General features: G+C 46.2%; 1 protein-coding gene across 1 annotated transcript; it reads left to right on the top strand.

Annotated features, from left to right (window-relative positions):
- Positions 1-3723: 3723 nt before the first annotated feature.
- Positions 3724-4050, top strand: LOC119048617 (uncharacterized). The gene has a single exon (XM_037144284.2). The coding sequence runs from the start codon at positions 3724-3726 to the stop codon at positions 4048-4050; it is 327 nt and encodes a 108-aa protein (XP_037000179.2).
- The last annotated feature ends 20750 nt before the right edge of the window (positions 4051-24800 follow it).

Below are 24800 nucleotides of genomic sequence, written 5' to 3' on the forward strand. Positions count from 1 at the left end.
TGCTTCTCAGATAAGATCAAATTCAAGGAGTTCATCATCACCAAACCTTTATATGAAATGTTAAAGGGACTTATCTAAAAAAAAGAAGTTAAAAAAACATGAACAGTGAAAGGACAACAAACTCACAGTTATTAACAACCACACCTAAAACAAAAGCATACTAAGAGGACAGCTAGATCAGGAGTGGAAACATAGAAATGAAGATCTCAAGGAGGGTAAGCAACAGGGGAGTGGGAGGAGGAGAAGGGGGGAGAAGGTACAGAAAATAAGTAGCATAGACAGTAGATAGAAAATAGATGGGGGGGCAAGATTAGTATGGGAAATATAGAATCTAAAGAACTTGAGACACATGGACATAAACTGAAGGGGGGGTTATGGTGGGAACGGGGGGTAGGGTGGAGGGGAATGAAGGGGGGGAATAGAACAACTGTAACAGCATAATCAATAAAAAAATTAAAAAAAAGAGAATTCAAAAACATGAGAGGCTTAGGAACCTCTGAGATAACTTTAAATGTTCCAACATCTAAATCATAGGGTGCCAGAAGGAGAAGAGGGAGAGCAAGAAAGTGAAAACTTTTTCAAATAAATTATGAAGAACTCCCCCAATATGGCAAAGGAAATAGATTTTTAGGAAGTCCAGGAAGCTCAGAGAGTCCTAAAGAAGTTGGACCAAGGCACATCATAATTACATTAGCCAAGATTTAAGATACAGAGAGAATCTTAAAAGCAGCAAGAGGAAAGAAGGCAGTCACCTACAAAAGAGTGCCCATAAGTCTTACTAGCTGATTTCTCAAAAGAAACCCTGAAGGCAAGAAGAGGCTGGAAAGAATTACTCCAAGTCATAAAAGGCAAGGACCTACATTCAAGATTACTCTATCCAGCAAAGCTATTATTTAGAATGGAAGGGCAGATAAAGTGCTTCCCAGAAAAGGTCAAGTTCAAGGAGTTCATCATCACCAAGCTCTTATTATGTGAAATGTTAAAGGGATTTATCTAAGAAAAAGATGACCAAAAATATGAACAATAAAATGACGACAAACACAATTGTCAACAACTAAACCTAACAAACAAAAACAAAAACAGCAAACAACTCGAACAGAAACAGAATCACAGAAATGGAGGACTTCTGGCCAAGATGGATGTATAGGTGGAAATACTGTACCTCCTCACATAACCAAATGTAAGGACAACAAAGATTTAGAAACAAAAACACAACCAGAACAAACAGAAAATTGAACTGTATGGAAGTTCGACAACAATGAACCATTCATCCAGACCAGTAAGAGGAGACGGCTGCCGGCAGAAAGGGGTCCTGGCAGGAAAAGGCGGTGGTTGGCAGACACGGACACGGGCACGGGGAGGAAACGAGAAAACCCAGTGAGGCGTGCAAGGCAGTTGGCAGACCACAGACACACATTTGTGTGCAGATAAACCAGGCAAAATACAGGCAGTGAGACAAACCGAGCAACCCAGGGCCCCAAAGATGGGAAATAAAGCCTAAAAGCACCGATTGAAAAAAACTTGCGAGGGTCGAGGTGCTGGGAGTGGCTCCCAGCCTCACGGGAGAGTTCATGGGAGAGACCCACAGGGTCCTAGAACGTACACAAGCCCACCCACCCAGGAATCAGCACCGGAATGGCCCAATTTGCTTGTGGTAAGTGACAGAGGGGACTGAAATCTGAGAGAGAGCAGAACAAGCACCATTATTCCCTCTCTGACCCCGCCCCCACATACAGCATCACAACCTAGCGACTGGGTTGTCCTGCCCTGGTGAACACCCGAGGCTCTGCCCCTCACTATGCAACAGGCGAGACCTGACCAAAAATGGCTCAATCAGAAGAAAAATCAAAGCCCCAGAGCCAGTACTTTTAAGCAAGCAAGAGATAGCCAACCTATCAGATGCACCGTTCAAAACACTGGTGATCAGGATGCTCACAGAACTGGTTAATTTTGGTTGCAAATTAGATGAAAAAATGAAGGCTACACTAAGTGAAATGAAGGAAAATGCACAGGGAACCAATAGTGATGGAAAGAAAACTGGAACTAAAATCAATGGAGTGGACCAGAAGGAAGAAAGAAATAACCAAACAGAAAAGAATGAGGAAACAAGAATTCCAAAATATGAGGAGAGGCTTAGGAACCTTCAGGACATCTTTAAACGTTCCAACATCCAAATTATAGGGGTACCAGAAGGGGAAGAGGAAGAGCAACAAGTGGAAAACATATTTGAACCAATAACAAAGGAGAATTTCCCCAATCTGGCAAAGGAAATAGACTTCCATGAAGTCCAGGAAGCTCAGAGAGGCCCAAAGAAGTTGGACCCAAGAAGGAACACACCAAGGCACATCATAATTATATTACTCAAGATTAAAATGAAGGAGAGAATCCTAGAAGCAGCAAGAGCTAAGGGGACAGTCACCTACAAAGGAGTCCCCATCAGACTGTCAGCAGATTTCCCAAAAGAGACTTTACAGGCAAGAAGGGGCTGGAAAGAAGTATTCCAAGTCATGAAAGAAAAGGACTTACATCCAAGATTGCTCTATCCAACAAAGCTTTCATTTAGAATGGAAGGGCAGATAAAGCACTTCTCAGATAAAGTAAGTTCAAAGAGTTTATCATCACCAAGCCCTTATTATATGAAATGTTAAGGAGACTTATCTAAGAAAAAGAAGAGAAAAACATGTGAACAGTGAAAGGACAGCAAAGTCACAGTTATCAACAACCATACCTAAAACAAAAGCAAACTAAGCAAACACCTAGAACAGGAACAGAATCACAGAAATGGAGATCACATGGAGGGTTAACAACAGGGGAGTGGGAGGAGGAGAAGGGGGAGAAGGTACAGAGAATAAGTAGCATAGACAGAGGGGGAGAAAATAGACAGGGGGAGGGCAAGAATAGTATGGGAAATGTAGAAGCTAAATTTATGACACGTGGATATAAACTAAAGAGGGGGAATGTGCGGGGAGGGGTGTGCAGGGTGGAGGGGAAGGAAGGGGGGAAATGGGACAGCTGTAATGGCATAATCAGTAAAATATATTAAAAAAAGAATCACAGAAATGGAGATCAGGTGGAGGGTTATCAGGGGAGGGGGGAGGGAGAACAGGGGAAAAAAGGTACAGGGAATAAGAAGCATTAAGTGGTAGGTACAAAATAGACAGGGGAAGGTTAAGAACAGTATGGGAAATGGAGAAGCCAAAGAACTTATATGTACACCCTTGGGCATGAAGTAATGGGGGGGGGTGCTGGTGGGAGGAGGTTGCAGGGTACAGGGGGTAAAAGGGAGAAAAAAATGGGATAACTATAATAGCATAATCAATAAAATATACTTTAAAAAGATAGTGAGGAGAGAATGAAAAGCATTATAGGAGCAAGTACATTTTGGAGATTAAAAAAAAAGAGAAATAAAGTCCTGAGTAAACCCTGCCTACATTGGGTTGCCATAAAAACAAATTTTGTTGCACTGGAGACTTGCCAGTTAGCAGCCCGGGAGCTCCCTGGATCTGGAACCTGGACAGCCAACCGCTGCAACAGGATGGGGGCAAAAGGAGGAGTCATGGGAAGCGGCTCCCGAACTGGGAAGCCGTGGAACCGTCGGAGGCCTCAAATCCCGGCTGGCCCCGCCACCCCTGTCCGGGAGATGGAAATACAGCTGCAACCGTGTCCACAGCTCATAGCGCTGGGACCCGGCCGGACGCGCCACCCCAACTCCACTCCTTGGCAATGGCTAACGAACTCTATCAGGGCAAACCTTGGCACCCGGAGCAGATTAGCCTGGACCCCAACGCCGACTCCGAAGGTCTGTGTGACAAGCCTCCCGAGGAGGAACGCCCGGCTGCCCGCAAACCCAAATCAGCATTGGCCGCGGGCGAGAAAGCTGGTCGGCGAGTCGGAGCAAGGATCCGTGCCCAGCACCCCGCAAGGGCCTCTGCGCGCCTCCTTAACAAGGAGGAGGCGTCTCCACTGGACAAGGGCTGCTGTCTCAGCCATTTCCCGCATCTCTGCATCTTTACGTGGCCATCGCCTTCTCCATCACCTCTTGCCTTTTGACCTTTAGCCATTTACAGCTTGCCTGAGTGGCTAAGGCCGAGACGGGGGAGTGCAGGCAGAGAATGGAAAAGAAGGGCTCTGTGCTTTTTGTTTGGGAGGCGCTTTGCACTCACTTTAGCTTTTGATACTTGTTTCTTCTCTGCCTGTCATTCACTACTTTTGTGCATCAGTAGGAACGACCAAAGCTACTGTAAGTAATGAAATAAGGGTCTCTATATTTGCACCTTAAGGTTAGGGGAGAGGGCAGTCAGGCCCCAACGTTTAGAGTTTTGGGGTGCAGTTGAACCCCATTTATAATTAGGATAATGTCCCAGACCCTACCACTCTGTAGGGTAGGTGCAAGTACAGGGGATGCATCATTTTGTTTTTAAAGGACTCACAGCTCACAAACTCTTCTTCTTTTTAATTTCATTTATTTATTTCAGAGGGGGGGAGGGAGGGAGAAAGAGAGGGAAAGAAACATTAGTGTGCAGTTGCCACTCGGACCCCACACCTGGGACCTGGTCTGCAACCTGGACATGTGCCCTAGACCAGGCATCAAACCGGTAACCCCTTGATTCTCAGGCCCCCATTCAATGCACTGAGCCACACCAGCCAGGGCCCAAAAACTGTTCTTTAAGGAACTGTGGCCCGTGGGTTTTCAGAGAGGGTCTGCGACAGGGTCAATGCCCTGACTGGCCTGGGCTAGAACCCGGTGAAGCTGCCTCACCCCAGGAGGAGCCCACCCTGTCCCCCAGCTGGCACAGACAGATCTCCTAGTGCAAGAGCTAGAGTTCAGTGCTTTGCTTTGCTTTTCCTTTTTTTGACTTTTCTTAAATAACAGAAAAGACATTGGAACTAGTGTAAGCAAAAAAGGGGACAATTGAAAGGAAGCAGAATGTCCACGGAACTCAAGAGCACAAATGAGTTGTGACTTTGGCAACTCAGTGGAAGTAGCAATTGAAAGACGGGGCATTCCAGGTGCCCATGGTCTGCATCCTTCATCCCTGCTTCTCTTCACCCATTGGTTTCCTTCATGTTCTTTCCTGTTGAAAGCTGGCTGGCTGTCTCTGTTATTCCCAGAAACTGGCCCCTGCTAACCTCTCCGTGGTTAGGGGAAAAGGGTCAGCTGTGTAAACATGGCTATTCCTGCTACCACTTAGTCTGTGTGGGGAGTGGGGGGTGTCCTGGAAAAGGAAGGAGGGCTGGGCTGGCTGCTCAGGAGGTGTCGCTACACTCCTGGCTGCCTGTGTCACACACACACACACACACACACACACACACACACACACACACCCCATCACCACACACACCACCCTCAGAGCCAGGCTTTCCCTCAGCCACTGCATTTCAGGGATGCCTGGGCCTGCACAGCCCACTTTGGTCGTGCAGAACAACAAAGAGTCTAGGTCTCTGCTGAAGGGACCCAGTCCCCAGACACTCCTGCTCCTCCCAGCAGAGGCAAGGGGGGCGGTTCCTCTGAAGGGAGTGGAGAGTCCCACTGTCAGCTGCCCTGGGGAGGGGCTAATAGGGGGCAGGAGGACGTGGGTCCCACCCCGTGGGATGCATGGGCCTGGTCCTGACACTGCTGTCATTTCTGTCAGGCTCTGGTGTAAAGTGTTGGCACAGATGCTCACCAGGGGGCAGAACACAGCTCCTGAAAACAGCAACTGGCTGCATCCCACCAGCAAGAGACAATTAGACCTTCTTGGAGTTCAGCAGGTGCCACAGGGCATGTAATGAAATAATGACTCAGGCCCACACAGAGGACTGGAAGCCCATGGTTCAGGCAGTTGTAGTGGGTCTGATAGTACGAAATAACGACCTGGTTTCAGATTCCTTTTCTGGGCCCCTAGAGAGCAGGGACACAGCAGCCCCAGCAGGCTCCCTGGTAGATTTGCATTTATTTCCCTCTTTGCAGTGACAGAGAGTCCTTTTCCTCACAGAGGCCTGGGGGGTGGGCAGGAGGGCAGGCTCTGGGGTCAGCTGCCAGAGGGTGAATCCCAAGTCCACCACTTAGTTCCTCTGAGAATTTGGGGACAACACTCACCATCTCTCTGCCTCCATTTATCTGTGACATGAGGATGATAGTGGCACCTGTCGTCATAGGGTTTGTGATGGTAAGTTTATGTCAGCTGGACTGGGCCACAGGGCCCGGATAGTGGGTCAAACATCATTCTGGGTGTTTCTGTGAGGGTGTTCTTACATGAAATGAACGTTTAAATGTGTAATGTTGACTTTAGCAGCATTGGAGTCAGTAGCTCAGACTGCCCTCCACAGTGTGGCCAGCCTCCTGCAGTCATCTGAAGGCTGGAATAGAAGGAAAGACTGACCTTCCCTGAGCTCCAGGGCATCCCTCCAGCAAACAGCCGCGGCAGCTCTGCCCTGGTCTCCCGTCTGCAAGCCCACCCTGCACATGTTGGACCTGCCAGCCTTCCTAATCGTGTGAGCCAGCGCCTTAAACTAAATCTCCCTCTATGGATACGCACATTCTCTTGGCTGTGTTTCTCTGGAAAACCCTGGCTAATCCAAACTTCTCATTAAGATTAAATAGTGTATACATATAATCCTTACAGAATAAGATAGGGATGGGTGGCCTCACTAGCAGACTGTAACCTCAGTGTTTGCACCTGTCCAGGTTCAGCTTCTCAGGTGCCTATGTTCTCTCACTCTTTGAACACATCCTGGGGCTGCAGAAAATGTCCCCATACCCTCAGCAACAACTAAGGGCAACGACTAAGGGTTTTCTCCAAAGGTCAGGCACTTCTTATGTCATTATAAAGGGATGTGACCTGGCCAAGGTAGCTCTGTTCCACATGACTTTGTGTGGTTTCTTGACTTTGTGTGGAAAGAATTCCAGACAGGAGTCCAGGTGATTTTGAGAGTATCTTTAGTAAAACTTTGGGACAGTGAACCAAAGGAAGAGCTTAACAGAAGAAGCTAGAACACAGTAACAGCAGTGAGCCTGGTCTGGGCTGCCTACACTCAGGAAAGGAAGTCCCAATAATAGTGTGGAGCCGGGGTAGGGTCACTTTTGGCTCACAGAAAAGTTAGGCATGAGGAAGACCCTCGGAACTTAGGAGAAAGAATGCGAACTTACATGCCTGAGAAAAGCGGAGGAAAAGACTACACACTGGGTTTTTTTTTCTTGAGGGTTTTTATCTGTTTTCTGCAGGAGGGAGTTTTAGGGGAGGTCTTGTCAAAACACTCATCAGCTTTCCAGATGTGTACCATAATATGCTCATGCATCAAAGTGAGGTATAGTGGGGTGTGGGGTCATTCTCTGCTCGGCTTCCCCTTTATCTTGTATTTGTCGGGATCTGACTGGTTTTATGTTTTTTCTTCCTCTGACTTTATTCATTTTGAGGTTTGGCTGGCACTAAACAACAGAAAGAGCACAAACTGAGGTAAGGTAACTGCTGTCTGGCTGGGGAGGGGAGATGTGAACCATCTGCTCCTAAGTGGCTTTGGTTAGGGAGGGTAGAGACCAGGGATTTCTTATCTGGCTTTAATGCTCAGCTGTTCATTTAACGGTTTTCTCTCTGTTTCTCTCATTTCACTGTCAAGGAATTTTCCTAGCTTCCCACTGACCTGCCTCACTTAGAGGTGGCGTGGCAGGGAGGGGAGGCTGACCCCAGACACCCTGCCTGCCATGACCCTGTGAACCTGTGGCCCCAACGACCATCATAGCCCCCGCTGGGAGTTAAAACTTGGAGGACGGTGTCTAGGACAGGCCCCGAGCAACCAAGCCGCACAGTTACCTTCCTGTGGAGAAGAGCAGAGCTTCCTCTAGGAGGATCTGGACTTGACCTTGAGAATGAAGTAAACTAGAACCCATAAATGGGCTCTGTCCTTTCAATGTGATGCCCAGTGCAAGGCAAGAGGAACAAATAGGTTTGTCTTGAGAATGTTCTTCCATGCTTCTCACGGACTTACAGGAGGGCTCTGGCTGTCTGGTGAAGAAACAAGCTGTGACATACTGGCATATCTTTTGTCTCTTAGTAACACTGGAGCTGAGGACTGCAGATTCAGAATACAGTCATGTACCTGCCACATGCAGCAGAAAACCGCCCATGGGGCAGCTGGTCTAGATTATATTCAAAGAGCAAGGTCATTGTGCTTATTCCTTGTCCTTGGAGGAGTAGCACCAGAGCCCTGGGTGCAGAGTCCTGACAGTATTTTCACTTCTGCACAGGCCTATCCCACCTGGGACCAGAAAGCAGCCACAGCTCCCTGAATCTCAGGAAAAGAACATTCTCTTTAAGTACAGGTGTCCTGCACCCACCCAGTGAGCAGTGGATTATGCCTATTGCTTACTATGTACTCTCCTGGAGGTGAACACTGATCCAAGCTCATACATGTATCTCATTTCACCCTCATAACAAGCATCATAGTCAGAAAGGTCAAAGAAGAGACACCTTAGGCTATGTGATGGAGGGTACAGAAAGTGGGTGAGGCCCAGGTAGATGGCAGGAGAAGTGACTGAGGAAAGAGGGGGGACAAAGTCGGAAGGGAGACAAAGTTGGATGATCAAATTGGGCTCTTGTGTACTGTGATGGGGTAAACTGAGTGGAGCTTTGCTTTTACCAGTTGAGAACAACATTGGTACAAATGACTCAACACCAATGGATTTAATTCTAAGATTACTGATTCACTGGGGACAAAGGGGTAGACTACTAATGGGGGAAATATTACTCAGATGCGTCTTTGAATTTCAAAGACAGTCAGAGGCCAGGAAGGGAATTAAAGGATATATTTGGGGAATGTCCCTTTATAATTTACCTATTCATAAACCCTCACTTAACACCCACTGTGTGCCAGGGACTGCCCTGGGCACTGGCAATAACCTGCTTAGACATGGTTCCTGTCCTCAGGATGCTTGCCATCTAGGGTGGAGAGACCAGGAGAAAAGCCGTCGGAACAATGCCACATGCTGAGTGTTCTGATGGGGTGGGGGACACAGGGTGCTCCAGGAGCACCGGGCAGAGGTGCCTAGGCCAGCTGCAAGGTGCACAGCAGAAGGCATTGTACTAAGGTCTAGACGCCACCCCCCTGTGGCATTCTTCACCCTCTCCTGGCTCTAGGAATCCATCCAAACTTCAAAAACAACACAGCAAAATTTGAACTAAGAGAAAATCCAAGTTCAACATTGACGAGTTAAAAGTAAATCTTTTTTTTTCTACTACTTACAAGTCACTTAAAACCCCCAAGGTGTCCATTTCCATGGTGTGTCTCCAGCAGAGGTACCAGCTTCATTTCCTCCCTAATTCTCCCCACATATCAGCGGCACGGAGAGGGCTCTCAGCCTGGCTGTGGTGGCCACTGGACAAGGAGTGTGGGTGAGGCTTCTACAAGGTTTGCAGGTGTCCTGCCAGCTGCATATGCACATTCCTAAGATGCTGCCATCCCACCTGGACCTCTGGCCTGTGGAAGCCAAGGGAGGCAGTCTGTGTGCCCACGGGGTGATCCTGGGCATGGACATGTAATGCCCAGTGAGGGCATCACTGATGTTCCATAACTTCATAATAGAAGGCAGGTCAGAGGGCAGCTTGTTTAGAGGTGAAGAAACAGAGACCCTAAGAGCAGTCAGGAGAGTCAGGACTCACAGTCAGGTCGGGAGCCCTCCTGGTTCTCCTCCATGGCCCCGCCTTTCCCATATGTCCATTATCAGGTGAGGGCCAGACTCCTTCAGGGGTTGGTAGAGTTTATCTTTGCATGTCTTGTTCCAGGATCTGCTGAAGCTGAAAAGCATCCTCATCTTGTCTGGACTGGTGCGTTCAGCCTGCACTTTCTGATGCTGTTCGTCACTTAGCATTTGTCCATGTAGCTTGTCCAGAACTTGGTCCACCGAAGTCACTCAAGCCACCAGCTGCTCCCGATGCTGATCCACAAAGTGCAGTAAGGCTGGGGCATCTGGGGGTGAAGTTGAGGTTGGCAGCAAATGAAGAGGAGCTTCCACTGCAGCCTCTACTTCTGATTCCCCACCTCTAACTCTGCACTCACCTTCTCTGCCTCCCTGGGTACCCCCACCCTGTGAAAACATGGACCACCAGACATGTGGTCCATACCTCTGTCCCCCTCATGTGAGTTTCCAGCCCAGCCTTCTCCTGGAGCTGGGTGTGGAGTCGGGTTCATGATGGAGGCATTGGAGCTTGTTCTGTGGAAGGTGCCAGGGCTCCATGAACAAGAATAAGGAAAATGGAGAAGGACTCTGCCCTGGGGCACACACCACTCTCCAAGTCCTGATCCCTTGTAAAGTCTGCAATGATAAAGTCCCTTCCTTTCTCTCCTCCCTCCCCTCCAGGAGCAGAGAGCACACCCCAGACCAGCCATGGATCCCGTGGTCCCCAACAGCTGCTACTGACCTGTATGGTATGAAGGGACCAGAGTAGCTTCAGGTCTGGTGTCTCCTGGAGGAAAACAGACAGGAAGAACCTTCTGTGACAGTGGTAGTTGTTAACACAAACGAGAAGCCTTGAAACTGTGACCCATGTCTTACTGCTGAGTTTATTGGGTTCTTAGAACAAGCTACAGACTCATTCTAACAAAATTTAAGGAAAGGGTTGCAGGTGAGTCCATTCCTCATGCATGTGGGGAAACTGAGGCCCAGAAGCTATGATCAGAGGGACAGTGAGAGTTAATAGTTTCTACTCGAACACTGTAGACATGTGTTACTTCAGTCTTGGCCTGGATGGTACCCTGGGGGACAAATAACTGAGTCTTTTGGTGGATAGATAGCTTCAACTGTGAGATCTCCTTTGCCTACTGGAAGTCTAACTCCTTCTCTTTGTCTGGCCTTTTAGACTCACACTGTTTATTTTGGATTTGATGTCAGAATCAAAATGAAGAAAATTTTTGCAGAGTAATGGGTAAATTTCAATGGGAAAAGAAAACAACAACAGTAATGATGAATGAAGGGTGTAACAATTACTTGCAAAGGAAAAGAAGGAGGAGTCCACAGAAGCTCCTGTGGACACCACATGGGAGTTTGGGCCACCCAAGTTCTGTGTGAGCGGACAGTGTGGGAGGTAAAGTCAAGCACAGGGGAGCTCCAGCTCTGGTGCTGGGAGGATCAGGTCTATTTGAATACAGGGAGGGGGAGTTGCATGTCCTCTATGCTGACTGGATGGTCTTAGAGTCCATCCTGACTCATCCTCAAGTGGACACATCTGCTGAGCAAGGTGACTGGGATGGCAAAGTTTTGAAAAACTAAACTGTAAGAGGAATGATGGAAGGGACTAGTGATGTTTAATTGGCATGGGAAAAAGTTTAAGGGAGGCCACTATAGTTTTCAAGTACCATATCTGAAAGTTTTTACCATGGGGATGGGGATAGAGCCTCTGTCAGCTGTAAGGGCAGAATTAAGACTGAGTAGAGGAAGAGACTGGGTTAATGTGAGAGAAAATAACCTTACCGCTATATTAAGGACTGATTCATGAGATGAGAACATATATTAGTAGTTTATTTTTTTCTGCAATAATACAAGTTAGGTAGTATGGTCTGCATTTTATAAACGAGGAACAGGAGACTCAAACGAGTTAAGTCATTTCCCCCAAATCACCCAGCAAGTCAGTGCCAGAGTGGGATTCAAACTGAGGTCTGACACTGGGGCTGCTTTGTGCACAACTGTGATTGTGCCCAAGTGAGACTGAGGGAAACCTGTTCCATTTCTTCACACGGGGAAACTGTTGTGGAAGCTCAGGAGGCAGTTCCAACTTATTTCAACAGTAGACAAGCGTTAGCTGTTCCTTCAAGGAATGTCTAGGGGATTTTGGTTCTTGAGGGTATTAGTGCTCATCTAAAAAACTACAAATTGTCATTCATTCCTGAAAATTCATTATTCGATTCTCTCTTGTCTACCTTGAAGAAAGCTTAATGACACAGGGAAGAGTATTTGCTATTGTCAAAATTGGCCTAATTCGTACAATAATACTATCTTTTAGTTCTTATTGTTTCAGCTCACACCCAATCCAATATGAGAAAAATTACCACAGGCCTTGCTGATGTCTAACTCTGTTAATACAGGGCAGTGTGAAGACATGAAGGTGCATAGGAAAGGGAATGGAGTTTAGAGTCAGATTAACTTGAGTTCAAATTCCAGTCATACAGCTGTTGTGTAAATAGAAAGATTAACTTCTCTGGGCTATTCTCACCAGCAAGTTGTGATAATACGGAGTCTCTCTCTAGCTTTCTCTCTCTCTCTCAGACAGACAGACGCACACACACACACACACACACACACACACACACACACACACACAAATTCTGTAACAGACTTTCTGAGCTCCCTACACTTGTCTTGACTTTACCTGATTTCACCAAGGCCTCCCACACCAGAGTTCCTTCTTCCTTGTGTCTTGTGTACAGCCTAACACTTGACCTCAAATGGCCAACGTGTAACTCAGAGAAGAGCTGGGCTTCTCCAGGGCTCCAACAGCAGAGCTCCAGTTCTTGTGGGAGGAGATATCATGTGAGAGGCCACCATTCATCCTGGAAGTGAGGTCTCTCTCCACCTGACACCTTCGTGGCCCTGCTCAGCTCCATGGGAACCCTAATCCTACCCTAACTCTAACCCTAGCCATAAGCCTTGAATGATCTGCACTAAAATTAATCACCAGTGCACGCTCTCTCTGATCTTTTTCTCCTTTTCCACAAATTCTGACCCAGAAGAAAGAGGACACAACTGAGTGCCCCATAGATGAGTCAGGACTCATCCTTTAGTGCCCACACATCCCAAACCAGATCCTTCTCCCTCCTCCTCCTGTGTCTTGACCCCAAATCCTCATTTCTCCAGCCCACAACCTGTCTTCTCAATGGATCCTGAGCCTGACCCGCTTTGAACCAAGAGAAAACTTATATCCTTCCCATTTTCTAAACCCCATTCAGGACAGACTTTTGATTCCCAACTGTCTTCCAAACACTCCCCCTCCCCAGTTTCCCACACTCATTAAATGACACTACCACTGTTGGGAACTGCTCTGCCTGGTTTCAGGAATTGTAACCATCTCCCATAGCTAAGACTGAGTGAGCAACCTCTGGGATGTGAGCCACAAAGAGACAAAGCTTGTCTCTGGTAGCAAATGCTGCCTCTGCTTCATCTTCATGCCCCCAGTGCATGGTCAGGTAGTCAGAGATGGGTGAGACCCCACAGAGGAGGGGCAACATAAGCCAGACACAATCACTTGGGAAGCCATCATGGAAGGACTTGGGGGACTGCAACAAAGAGCCAGTGATGGACCCTTGCCCCCCAGCTATTCTGACATAGCCCAGTCACCATGTCCTCTGGGAGAAGTGCTTCCTGGCTCTAATCCACTTAAGCCTGAAAACCTGTGGTGGGGGAGAAGGTGCAGCCCCTTTACCAGCTAGAGCAGGATCCAGGGTGATCTGGCAAAAGAAAAAATTCCTAACAATCCTGTGAAGCCTCCATTGCTAAGAATATTTTTAGTTAAATGATAAAGGCCCAAGCAGAAAATAAGTTCATGTTCCCAAAGTTCTGTAACCTTTTAGCTTACAGACACTGATTTAGAAGAAGCCCTAATAGTTCTTTGTATACTATCTACTGTTTACTGCCTGACAATGATTAATAAGTTGTACCTGAACTCCTATGCAACAAAACTAATAAAAGCCTGTCTAGGCAAGGGTAGGCACACTCTGCCCTTGAGAGAGTTGCCGGGCTGCTGCAAGGCACTCCCCCCTTGAGAGAGTAGCTTTGCTATCCCACATAACTTGGTAGTTTTCCTCCACAGGACTCAGTAGTCTATGTGAATTTGTCTCATGTCTCATGCATGATGCCACTGGCACTGCGAGCCAGTGCACATGTCATACCACCCACTGAGCTCTCATGTTCGTTTTAGGCTTCATCCCTACCTCCTACATTTCTCTCCCAACACCAAGTCCTGTTGGCTCTACCTCCAACCTCTCCCAGAATCCATCAACTTACCGTCATCTGCACTGTTGTCTTCCTAGTCAAGCCTCCGTAAGCTCCTGCCTGCCCTGCAGCAATAGCCTTTTGACACATCTCTCTGATTTCATTCTTAACTTCTTATCACCCTTCTTACCCAGCAGCCAGAGGCATCTACGTGAAACTAAATCAGCTCTCGTTTTACAAGTCAGACTCTAAGACATTCTCAATGCACTTGGAACAGAATCTGAACTCCACACCAGGGCAACATGGTTAATGGGCCCCAGGAAACCTCTGTCTGTTGTGTGACACCATCCACCTCCTCTCTTTGCTGCAGTCATTGAGCTCTGCCACACTGACCTCCAATTTGTCACATAGAGGTGTCAAGGGTGCCTGCTCCTTTCTGCATCTGAGCCTGTAGGGCTTTGTCACAAATGGCTCCCCACCAGAACCCTTGTCACTCAGGTCTCAGCTCAGGTGGGGCCACCTCAGTGATACCTCCACATACCACCCACATGGCCTGGTGTGTTTCCCCACGGTGCTTTATGGTTTTGGTCTCTATTTCTTTAATTATTTATGCAGGTCTCAACCCACCAGGGTGTCATCATCCCAAGGGCAGGGCCTTCTCTGTCTTGTTCAGTGGCCCTCCCAACTGCAGCCAGCACAGAGCTGGCAGTGGGTAAACGTTTGTTAAATGACTGAGCCGTGTCTCTCCTCCCTTGTTAACAACTAACACAGCAGGAAACTGTGAGGTGCTCATCCCTGGATTCATGTGTCCCCACTGAAAGGACACACATCACTCCCTCCTGACCACTGCACATCCACTCCATCTGCCATCACCACTTAGGAGAGTTCGAGGACTTGTCTGAGACCAGAAGGGAAAGGGTGACAATGGTTCCACTACAGACTGTCCTTCAGTGGATGACGCTCTGACCCTGAGCAGCACAGTTTGGGCTGTGGTGAAAACGGGGGTATCACAGCTGAGTGTCCAGTGTCCTGACCACCTCTTCCTCTGGTGAGAGGGGGAGACTGAGAGAGGACAAAGGCAGCCCCTGAGGTCTGGGATCTGGTCTGATGCTCACAGCTGGACCTCAGTGTTGTTACAAACACATCTGGGCTGCCACCTCAGCCATGTTGTCCTCTTGTTGGACACACACAATCCCCAAGTGTCCCTTTCACATGGGGTGCCGGGCAGCCCACAAAATGCCAAACACCATCCTGCCCCTCTGCACTCGAGACTGCTGCTTCATATATTATGGTTTGTGCTGGCTGAGTCTGCCCTCCCTAGAGACAAAGTCACTGAGGTTCCCAGTGACTGAATTTCCCTGCCCTCTGACAACACCAGGTAGAGAGCAAACCTCCATTTCCTTGGACCTCCCCCAGGTTACCCAGCCACGTCCCAGATCACAAATAGGTTCTTTCTGAGACTCTGTCTTGAGAGGCCCACGGCTCCCATTGGTGCCTGGTCTCAGGCTGAGATAAGACCGGACCCAGTGTGTTCACTACAGCTGTGTTCCTGGTGCTTGTGCTTGGAGAGCATCAACACCCTGTAGCCCCAACACTTCTCAGTCCCCTAAGTCCACCCCATCATTGTCCCTGTCCTGAATGTGACCCTCACTCCTACCAGCTGTCTCTCTCCCAATCTTTGAAGCCTTCCCTCTCACCCCAAACCCCTCTTGCTGTCAGCTGTACCCCAACTGGGCCTTTCCTGGGAAAGCCCTGAGACCTGCCCCAGAGCTATTCCCAAGCACGACCTCTGACCTCAGGGAGGGGGGAACATCAGGGCTGCTCACCTGAGGGATTATTTCCATCTCCTCTGAACCAGACACAGTGTATCAGTAGCCCATGTAGAGGGGGATCAGTGGGGGTGGCTTGTGTAGTTGCACAAACTGGAATATCTTTTCTTCATCATCTATGGCCTAAGGAGCACACAGAACACTGATCGGGGGGACAGTCTGGGTCTGGCTCAGAGAGTCTGCCCTGTGGAATCTTGTCCAAGCAAAGTGAGGTGGTACATGCATTAGTTACTGTGTATGAAGGTGGCTACACCCACCATGGCATATTGATGCCCTTGTGACCTGCACGCCCTCCCCCTGACTGCTAGTGGAGAGGCCCACAGTTTGCCTCTGCCATGTACAGGGTTCAATTATGGCAAGGCTACAAAAGAAGTGAGGATGGATGAAGGGGACAGTTCTGGATATGGAACCCTCCCTCCTCTGAGCCCTGGAAAGAGGCTGATGAAGTGTGAGTGACGACTGATGAGTGATGTGTCCATGGTGAGTGAGGGAGCAGCAAACCTGGCTGGGGGAGGCCTTAGGGGCCCAAGAGACTGACCAGTCCATGGCTAAGGAGAGGCACCATCACTCATCTCTTTAAATTTTTCTGCTCTTAAGAGGTTGATCCTTATGCTGCATCCAGGGGGGCTGTGTGGGTGCCTGTCATGTCTCTTGTGAGCCCACCCTGGCCCAGCCTTTCTGGTTTGGTGTCACCTTGCAAATGGAGCAGTCGATGGGAATCAGGTAGAGGTGGAAGGTGACATCCTCATGCTGGAGGTGATAGTAGAGCAGCACGTTGAAGGTGATGGAAATGGGCAGGACAGCATGGATAATTCTCAGTAGAACTCCGATGGGGGAGAAGCTGGGGTTCTCCAGGACTATCCCCTCCTCTTTCATGTGGGCCACCTGGAACCAGGATTTGTCCACATTTTTTCCTGAAAAGAATGAATTTGAGAAACAAGGATTTAATGCCCTCATGGAGTCATGCTATGCAGGGGCAGTGTGGTCCTCAGGTGCAGGCTCAGTGGCCTCCCTGAGGGACCCAGCTAGGAGAGCTGGCTGGACGAGGCCTGGGTTTTATTGGAGTTGTTGGTACAGGCTCTCTAGAGAGGGAGCACCTCTGATAGCCCCTCAAGCTAGACCTATACTCAGTCTCTTGTCCTGGGGCCGGGAATGGTATTGACCCATGGTTACCTGTGCTGGATTCTGTAACAATGAGGTTTGTTGAGTGAAGCTTGCAGGCCTGACTTCTCACAGGTAGAGAACATTAAGCAGAAAGCACAGTGGGGAATGGAGTGTACATGGGTAGTGTACCTTTGTGGAGTGTCTGTCATGAACCCTTCAGATCCTTCTCTTTGTGGAAGAACCTCCTTTGCCCTCATTATGTGGGTCTTGGCAAGAATGGAGCTTGGTCTTCTGCTTGGGAAGCTGCTGCTACCAGGAAGCAATGACACAGGTGTGTGATCAGGACTTGACTGAGTGGATGCCCCTAGCCAGGACCTTGATCTGGGGGTGGTGACAGGACATAGATTCTTTGGCGTCAGCCATGGATTCAAAGGTCCAGTAGCCACCGTGGCAGGAGGGATGTGATCTGCAGGGGCTGCGTCCGCAGCAGACGTCTCCCCATTTGACTTGTGACAGCTTTGACTTCCCAGTGCTTTTATTCACTGCCTAGTTTTCCCTTTAAGACAGGTTGCCCAATCATTTGCTATTTCTATGAACTACTCAATATTCTCCTTAGACATTCCTCTTGTGCATCAATCAGACACTTGTGCTTTCTTTGACTGCAGATAAGATCTCTGACCAGTGCACCAGGCAGGAACATTGACGCCACTGGAGACTCAAGGGATGAAGGCTGGTAGTGAGAGAGCCACGGGTCCAGGTTTCAGGATTCCTGGCTCCATCCCTGTATTTCCTGGCAACTGCTGCAATGCAGGAGGTTTCTGGGCAACCAGGGCACATCCAGGAAGGCTCACAAGCCCTCAGTCTACTTGGGCGCCAATGGGAACACTGCTGATTGCTGTTCATCCCAGGAGTGATTGCGGAGATTATTATGTGAGTTTTCTCAAACCTTGTTTCTCAAACGTCTCTATATTGAACAATTAGTTTCTCAAAGTGTTCATGGGGAAAATATCAAGAAAACTTCAATTCTCAACCCAATAAACCTTTCATGTTCATACCTGTGTGATCAATCATGCATCTCTTAGGATCATTCAGTTTTCAAACAAATTGTTTCTCAAACAGCCTTCTGGAACAAATTAACTTCAAGAACTGAGATTCCACTGTATTCATTGCTTATATTTTTCATGAAAAAGAATACCACAGTGGTGTACACCATGTGACAGAATGTTGAAGTATTTACCTCTGACCCCACCAAGCAGTGCAACTCTCATTGCCATCTTTCTCTGTCTCATGAGTCTTTCTTTGCAGCAGAACCTCTTCATGGCTCCATTACAGCAAGGAGCTTTGTCTCCTGTCTTTCCCACACTGGTTTGCATGGTCACGAGCCTCTGCAGACCTTTCCTAGGACTGCAGCACATGGTCTCTGCTAGTGATGCAGCATCCCTGGTTCACTGCTCCCTTCTTGTTTCAGCCCTGAGGTTGCTTCCATGATAAACAGTCCTGCGATGCACATGTTCTGCAGAGAATCTGTCTATTTCCTTTGGGTTAGCACCTTGGAATTGATAAGTGCCAAGGGATGAGTAAAGTGGTGAAAGGATGAGAACATTTTTATGAGTTGCCATATTTTGCACAGTTGCTTCTCTAAGAGGTGGTGCACTTGGCACTGCCATGGTGACACTCAGTGGATGAGGTCACCTTGCTCTCCAGGAAATGGGAATGTACTCAGGTGTCAGATGAAGGAACTAAAACCTGTGGAGTGATGTGTTTTTCCCAAAGTCACAAGCCAGCCAGAGGCCTGGGATGAGAGCCCTATACTCCGACCACAGTCTGCGGTGGCTTATTCATCAGTCTATAGGTGTTCAGGTGGGAGGAAGTTAACTGTCTCAGCTCGTTGTCGGAGCTCTCAGCACCTGCTCCTCAACTTGCCCACGTGAATGGACCACTACAGCCCCTGAACTACCTCATGCCTCCCTCCCCACTGTATACTCCCAAATCTTCTTTAGCTAATCTTCCCCAGTAAAGCTTCCCCTGTTTGTGAAGCTAGGTGACCCTGGACCCTCGAGTCTCTTCCCTTGGGACTGGCCTCTGTTCCTCCTGAGGGGCAGCTTGAATTGAATGCTAGACCTTGTGGCCTCAACACAAGAGCTTCCTCTGGGTCTGGGCCTCTCTTTGCTTATTTATTTTTTCATCCGTTTTTCTTTCTACTAGTTTGTGAATGATTGTCCTTACATATGTATATATTTTTTGACTGAGGACTCAGTCAATATATTTTAAAATATTTTAAAGTGTTTACTTAAAGTCTGAAGTAAATCAATGCCTGTACATAGAACTGATACTAAATTTATTTAAGTACTGGAGTGGCAGAATAATTAATACATCAGGCTATAGAGTCACACACACTGCTGAACCAGAGGGACGCGCTCTGAGAAATGCACTTTTCGGCAACTCTGTCATTGTGTGAACTTCGGAGACTGCATGTGCACAGACCTAGATGGCAGAGCCTGCTGCCCAGCTAGGCTCCAGGGAGTGCCTCCCTCGTCTACGTGGTCTGTTATTGAGCAAGTGGTTGTTAGGGGTGCATGACTGTAAATGAAACATTAGAAATATATCCTCCTTTATTACCTAACCTATGCATATCATATGCGTGCTTACAAATGGCATAAGCTATAACATGAATTGTTTAATAAATCATTCTATCATAATTCAATAAAGTTCCTGTCTGAGTCCTGATTGACAGGGGAACCGCATCAGGTCCTTCTCATTGTGTCACTAAGTTGACAGGCATGAGGCCTCTGGCAGTCAGCACTGGCTGGCTGTGCATCTGATGCCTCTCATGGCCTGGACTGGACAGGCTGAGCCACAGCCCCTGCCCACAACACAGCTCCTGCTGCCCATGGGTCAGACTCTGCTGCCCACCCTGGGGGAGGAGCAGAGATGCTGCCCCAGCCTCCCCGTCCATGCCGGCACAGGCACAGGCCCTGTTCCTTCCCTGTGTGGGCAACACCGGGTGTTGTTGTCAGGTCACTTGTGGTTACAAAAAATGGAGAATGCTCTTTCCTGATGAGTCCAGAAGTATTTCAGCATTTTAACCAGGAGGGCAGGGGCAGGGGCGCCTTCACCTCCTTGTGAACAACACTAGGACTTCGGGCGCGTTAGCACTCTTACCTGCTGTTGGTGTTGGCTTTTAGTTCTCTCTCTTTAAAATTCCCACACATCAGACATTTTTACTGTTGCTTTACTCAGTCTTTGGTCTGATTTATTCAGATGTGTCTCCATATATTGGCAGATCATTTCATCTCTCACCTCCCACCTTTCATGTGGGATCACTTTCCTTTTTCCTGAGACACACGTCCTTTGGAGTTCCCTCAGTAAGGATTTATTTGTGGAAAGCTATCTTGGCTTTAGTTTGTTTTCAAATGTCTATTTTTCACCTTCTTTAAAAACTTTATAAACTAATTGTTTTGGGATGTCCATTGTTAATAGGATCATATAGGTTTCAATTGTTAATTTCTCTGATAATAAACTGTATATTGCTCTGTGCCCCCACCACCTATAGTCAAACTGTCCTGGACACCAGGTATTAGGCCCTTTGCACCCCCACTCCCTTCCCTTTGGCAACCACCACAGTGCTGTCTGTGTCCATGAGTTTCAGTGTTATATCCCACATATGAGTAGGGTCATATGGTTCTTAACTTTTCCTGACTTCTTTCACTTAGCTTAATATTCTCGAGGTTTATCCACATTGTTGCAAATGGCAGTGTGTGTGTTTTCTTGTGGCTGAGGAGTATTCCATTGTGAATGTGAGCCACATCCTTTTATCCAGTCCTTTATGAAAGGACACCTGGGTTGTCTCCCTGTCTCAGCTACTGTGAATAATGCTGCAATGACAGAGGCGTGCGTATGCCTTTGTGAATACACGTGTTGGAGTTTTGGGGTAGATAGACAGGAGAGGGATTGCTGGGTCATGTGGTAACTTTATTCTTAAATTTTTGAGGAACTGCCAGACTGTTTTCCATAGTGGCTGTACCAGTCTACATTCTCACCAGCAGTGAACGATGGTTCCCCTTTCTCCACCACCTCTCCAACACTTGGCATCACTTGATAACAGCCATTCTAACAGTTGTGAGGTCATATCTCATTGTAGTTTTGATTTGCATCTCTCTAATAGCTAGTGAGGTTCCAAATTTTTTCATATATATATATATGTTGGCCATTTGTATGTCTTCTTGGAAGGGGTATCTGTTCAGGTCCTCCACCCATTTTTCATTTGGATTGTTTGTTTGGTGTTGAGTTTTATGAGTCCTTTATATATATTGGACAGGAAAGCTTTGTCAAAGCTGTTGTTTGCAAATGTCATTTCCTATTCAGTTGGTTGCAGGGAGCCAGTTTTTGTTTTGTTGTCAGTTTCTTTTGCTGTGAAGAAGCTCTTTAGTTTGACACAGTCCCATTCATTAATTTTTGCATTTACTGCCCTTGCCTTTGGAGTTTTAAATTCATAAAATGTTCTCGATGACCAAGATACATTTAGTATCTGTATTTTCTTTTCTGTAATATATTATTTCAGATCTTATATTTAGTCTTTGATCTACTTTGAATTAATTTTTGTACTTGGGGACAAATTATAATATGTTTTCATTCTTTTCCATGTGGCTTTCCAATTTTCTTGGCAACATTTATTGAAGAGGCTTTATTTTCTCCATTGCATGCTTCTGGCTCCTTTGGTGAAAATTATCTGCCCATGTACAAATGGTTTTATATCACATGGACTCTCAATTATCCTCCATTGATCTGTGTGTTTTTCTTGCAGTACCATACTGGTTTGATTATCGTAGCTCTGTAGTACAATTTGAAGTCAGGTAGTATGATAACTCTTGTTTCATTCTTTTTTCTCAGAATTGCTTTGGCTATTTGGGATTTTTTTGTGGTTCCATATAAATTTTATTTTATTTTGTTTCTTTAAAAGATGACATTGGGGTGTTGATGGGGACTGCATGAAATATACATATTACTTAGGGTAATACGATCATTTTAACTATGTTGAATCTGCCAATCCATGAACATGGAATATCTTTCCATTTTGTTGTATCTTTTTCAATCTCTTTTAATAATATGTATACTTTTCAGTATCTAGGTCTTTTACATCTTTTGTTACCTGTATCCCTAGGTATTTTACTTCTTTGGTTGTGATTGCAAAAGGAAGTGATTTATTCTTTTTTTCCCCTGAAGCTTCTTTGTTGGTGTACAGGAAAGCAGTGAATTTTTGTCCATTGGTTTTGTATTCTGCAGCTTCACTGTATTTGTTTGTTGCTTCGAATAGTTCTTGATGGAATCTTTTGGGTTTTTTATGTACAGAATCACGCCATCTGCAAAAAGTGACACTATTGTTTCTTCCTTCCCAGTTTGGATGCCTTTTGTTTTTTTCCCTTGCCTTATGGTTCTGGCTGAGGCTTCCAGAACTATGTTGAATAAGAGTGGTGAGAGTGGTATCCTTGTCTTGTTCCTGATTTTGGAGGGAAAGCTTTCAGTTTTTCACCACTGAGTGTGATACTGACTGAGTGTTTGTCACATATGGTCTTTATTATGTTGAGATACTTTCTTTCTATTCCTATTTTATTGAGTGTTTCAATCATAAATGGATATTGTGCTTTATCAAATGCTATTTCTGCATCTGTTGAGAAGGTCATATGATTTTTGGTCTTTCTTTTGTTAATGTGTGTATTATACTGCATGTTGAATTGTGCTTGTACCCCTGGAATGAACCCCTCTTGATTGTGATGTATTATTTTCAAATGTATTGTTGTATTTGATGTGCCAGTATTTTGTTTAGAATTTTTGCATCTGTACTTATCAGAGATATTGGTCTGTAATGTTCTTTTTTTGTGTTCTCCTTACAAAGTTTTGGTATCAGGGCTATGCTATCCTCATAATTTTGTTAGGACGTACTGCCTCTTCAATTTTTTAAGAAACGTTTGAGAAAATAGGTTTTAAATCTTTGACTGTTTGGTAGAATTCACTGTTGAATCAGTCTGGTCTTGGACTTTTATTTTGGGGGAGATTTTTGATGGTCATTTAATTTCTTTGCACTGATCAGTTTATTTAGATTTTCCAATTTTCCATGATTTAGTCTAGGAAGGTTATATGTTTCTAGGAACTTATCCATTTGTTCTAGATTATTGAATTTGGCGGCCTATAGCCTTTTGTACTATTCTAGCATGATCTTTTGTATTTCTGTGGTATCTGTGGAAACTTCTCCTCTTTCATTTCTGATTTTGTTTCCATAGGTGTTGTCCCTTTGTTCCTTAGTGAGTCTAGCCAGGAGGTTATAAATTTTATTAATCTTTTCAAATAATCAGATCTTTGTTAATTTTTATGTAGTCTTTTTGTTCTCTATTTCATTCAATTCTGCTCTAATATTTATTATTATTTTTCTTTTTAAAATATATTTTATTCATTATGCCATTACAGTTGTCCAGTTCTCCCCCTTTATTCCCCTCTGCCCTGCACACCCACTTCCACCTGCATTCCCTCCCTTTAGTTCATGTCCATGGGTTGTACATATAAGGTCTTTAGCTTCTACATTTCCTATAGTATTTTTAACCTCCCCATGTCTATTTTCTACCTACCATTTATGCTGCTTATTCACTGTACCTTTTTCCACCACTCTTCCCCTCCCAATTCCCCACTGATAACCCTCCATGTGATCTCCATTTCTGTGATTCTGTTCCTGTTCTAGTTGTTTGTGGGGTTTTTTTTGGTCTTTTGGTTTTTTAGGTTCAGTTGTTAATAGCTGTGAGTTTGTTGTCATTTTACTGTTCATATTTTTTATCTTCTTTTTCTTAGATAAGTCCCTTTAACATTTCATATAATAGGGCTGGGTGATGATGAACCCTTTTAACTTGACCTTATCTGAGAAGCACTCTATCTGCCCTTCCATTCTAAATGAAAGCTTTGATGGATAGAGCAGTCTTGGATGGAGGTCCTTGCCTTTGATGACTTGGAATACTTCTCTCCAGCCCCTTCTTGCCTGTAAGGGTTCTTTCAAGAAATCATCCGATAAGTCTAATGGGAACTCCTCTGCAGGTAATTATCTCTTTTTCTCTTGCTGCTTTTAAGATTCTCTCCTTATCTTTAATCTTGGGTAGCTTAATGATGATGTGCCTTGGTGTGTTCCTCCTTGGGTCCAACTTGTTTGGGACTCTCTGAGCTTCCTGGACTTCCTGAAAGTCTATTTCCTTAGGCAGACTGGGGGAAGTTCTCCTTCATTATGTTTTCAAATAAGTTTTCAGTTTCTTGCTCTTCCTCTTCTCCTTCTGGTACCCCTATGATTCAGATGTTGGAATGCTTAAAGATGTCCTGGAGGTTCCTAATCCTCTCCTCATTTTTTTTGAATTTTTGTTTCTTCATTCTGTTCTGGTTGACTGTTTCTTTCTTCCTTATGCTCCAAATCATTGACTTGAGCCCTGGTTTTCTTCTCATCACTGTTGGTTCTTTATTTCACATAATGCGAACTTCATTGCTGCCTGGGTCTTTTTATGCTGTTGAAGTACCCAGTGAGTTCCTGGAGCATTCTGATAACCAGTGTTTTGAACTGTGTATCTGATAGTTTGGCTTATTTCTTTGTCACTTAGTTGTATTTTTTCTGGTGCTTTGCACTGTTCTTTCATCTGGGCCTTTTTTTTTTTTTTTTGTCTCTCTGTGCCTATTATGTGGTAAGGGGAGAAATCTTAGGTGTTCACTAGGGCAGGCAACACACATAGCTGTTCATGGTGCTGTATATGGGGGAGGGGTTTGAGAGGGAGCAGTGTGTCTTGCTCTGCCCTCTGCTGGTTTTCAGTCATTTCCCCTGCTACCCACAACCAAATTGGGCCTTTCTGGTGCTGATTCCCGGTGGGTGGGTTTGTATATGTTCTAGGACCCTGTTGGTCTCTCCAGTGAACTCTCCTGTGAGGCAGAGAGTTTCTCTCACTGATGCC

This window comes from Artibeus jamaicensis, unplaced genomic scaffold (assembly GCF_021234435.1).
Source record: "Artibeus jamaicensis isolate MK-2021 breed Jamaican fruit bat unplaced genomic scaffold, CSHL_Jam_final contig_777, whole genome shotgun sequence".
Lineage (NCBI taxonomy): Eukaryota > Metazoa > Chordata > Mammalia > Chiroptera > Phyllostomidae > Artibeus > Artibeus jamaicensis.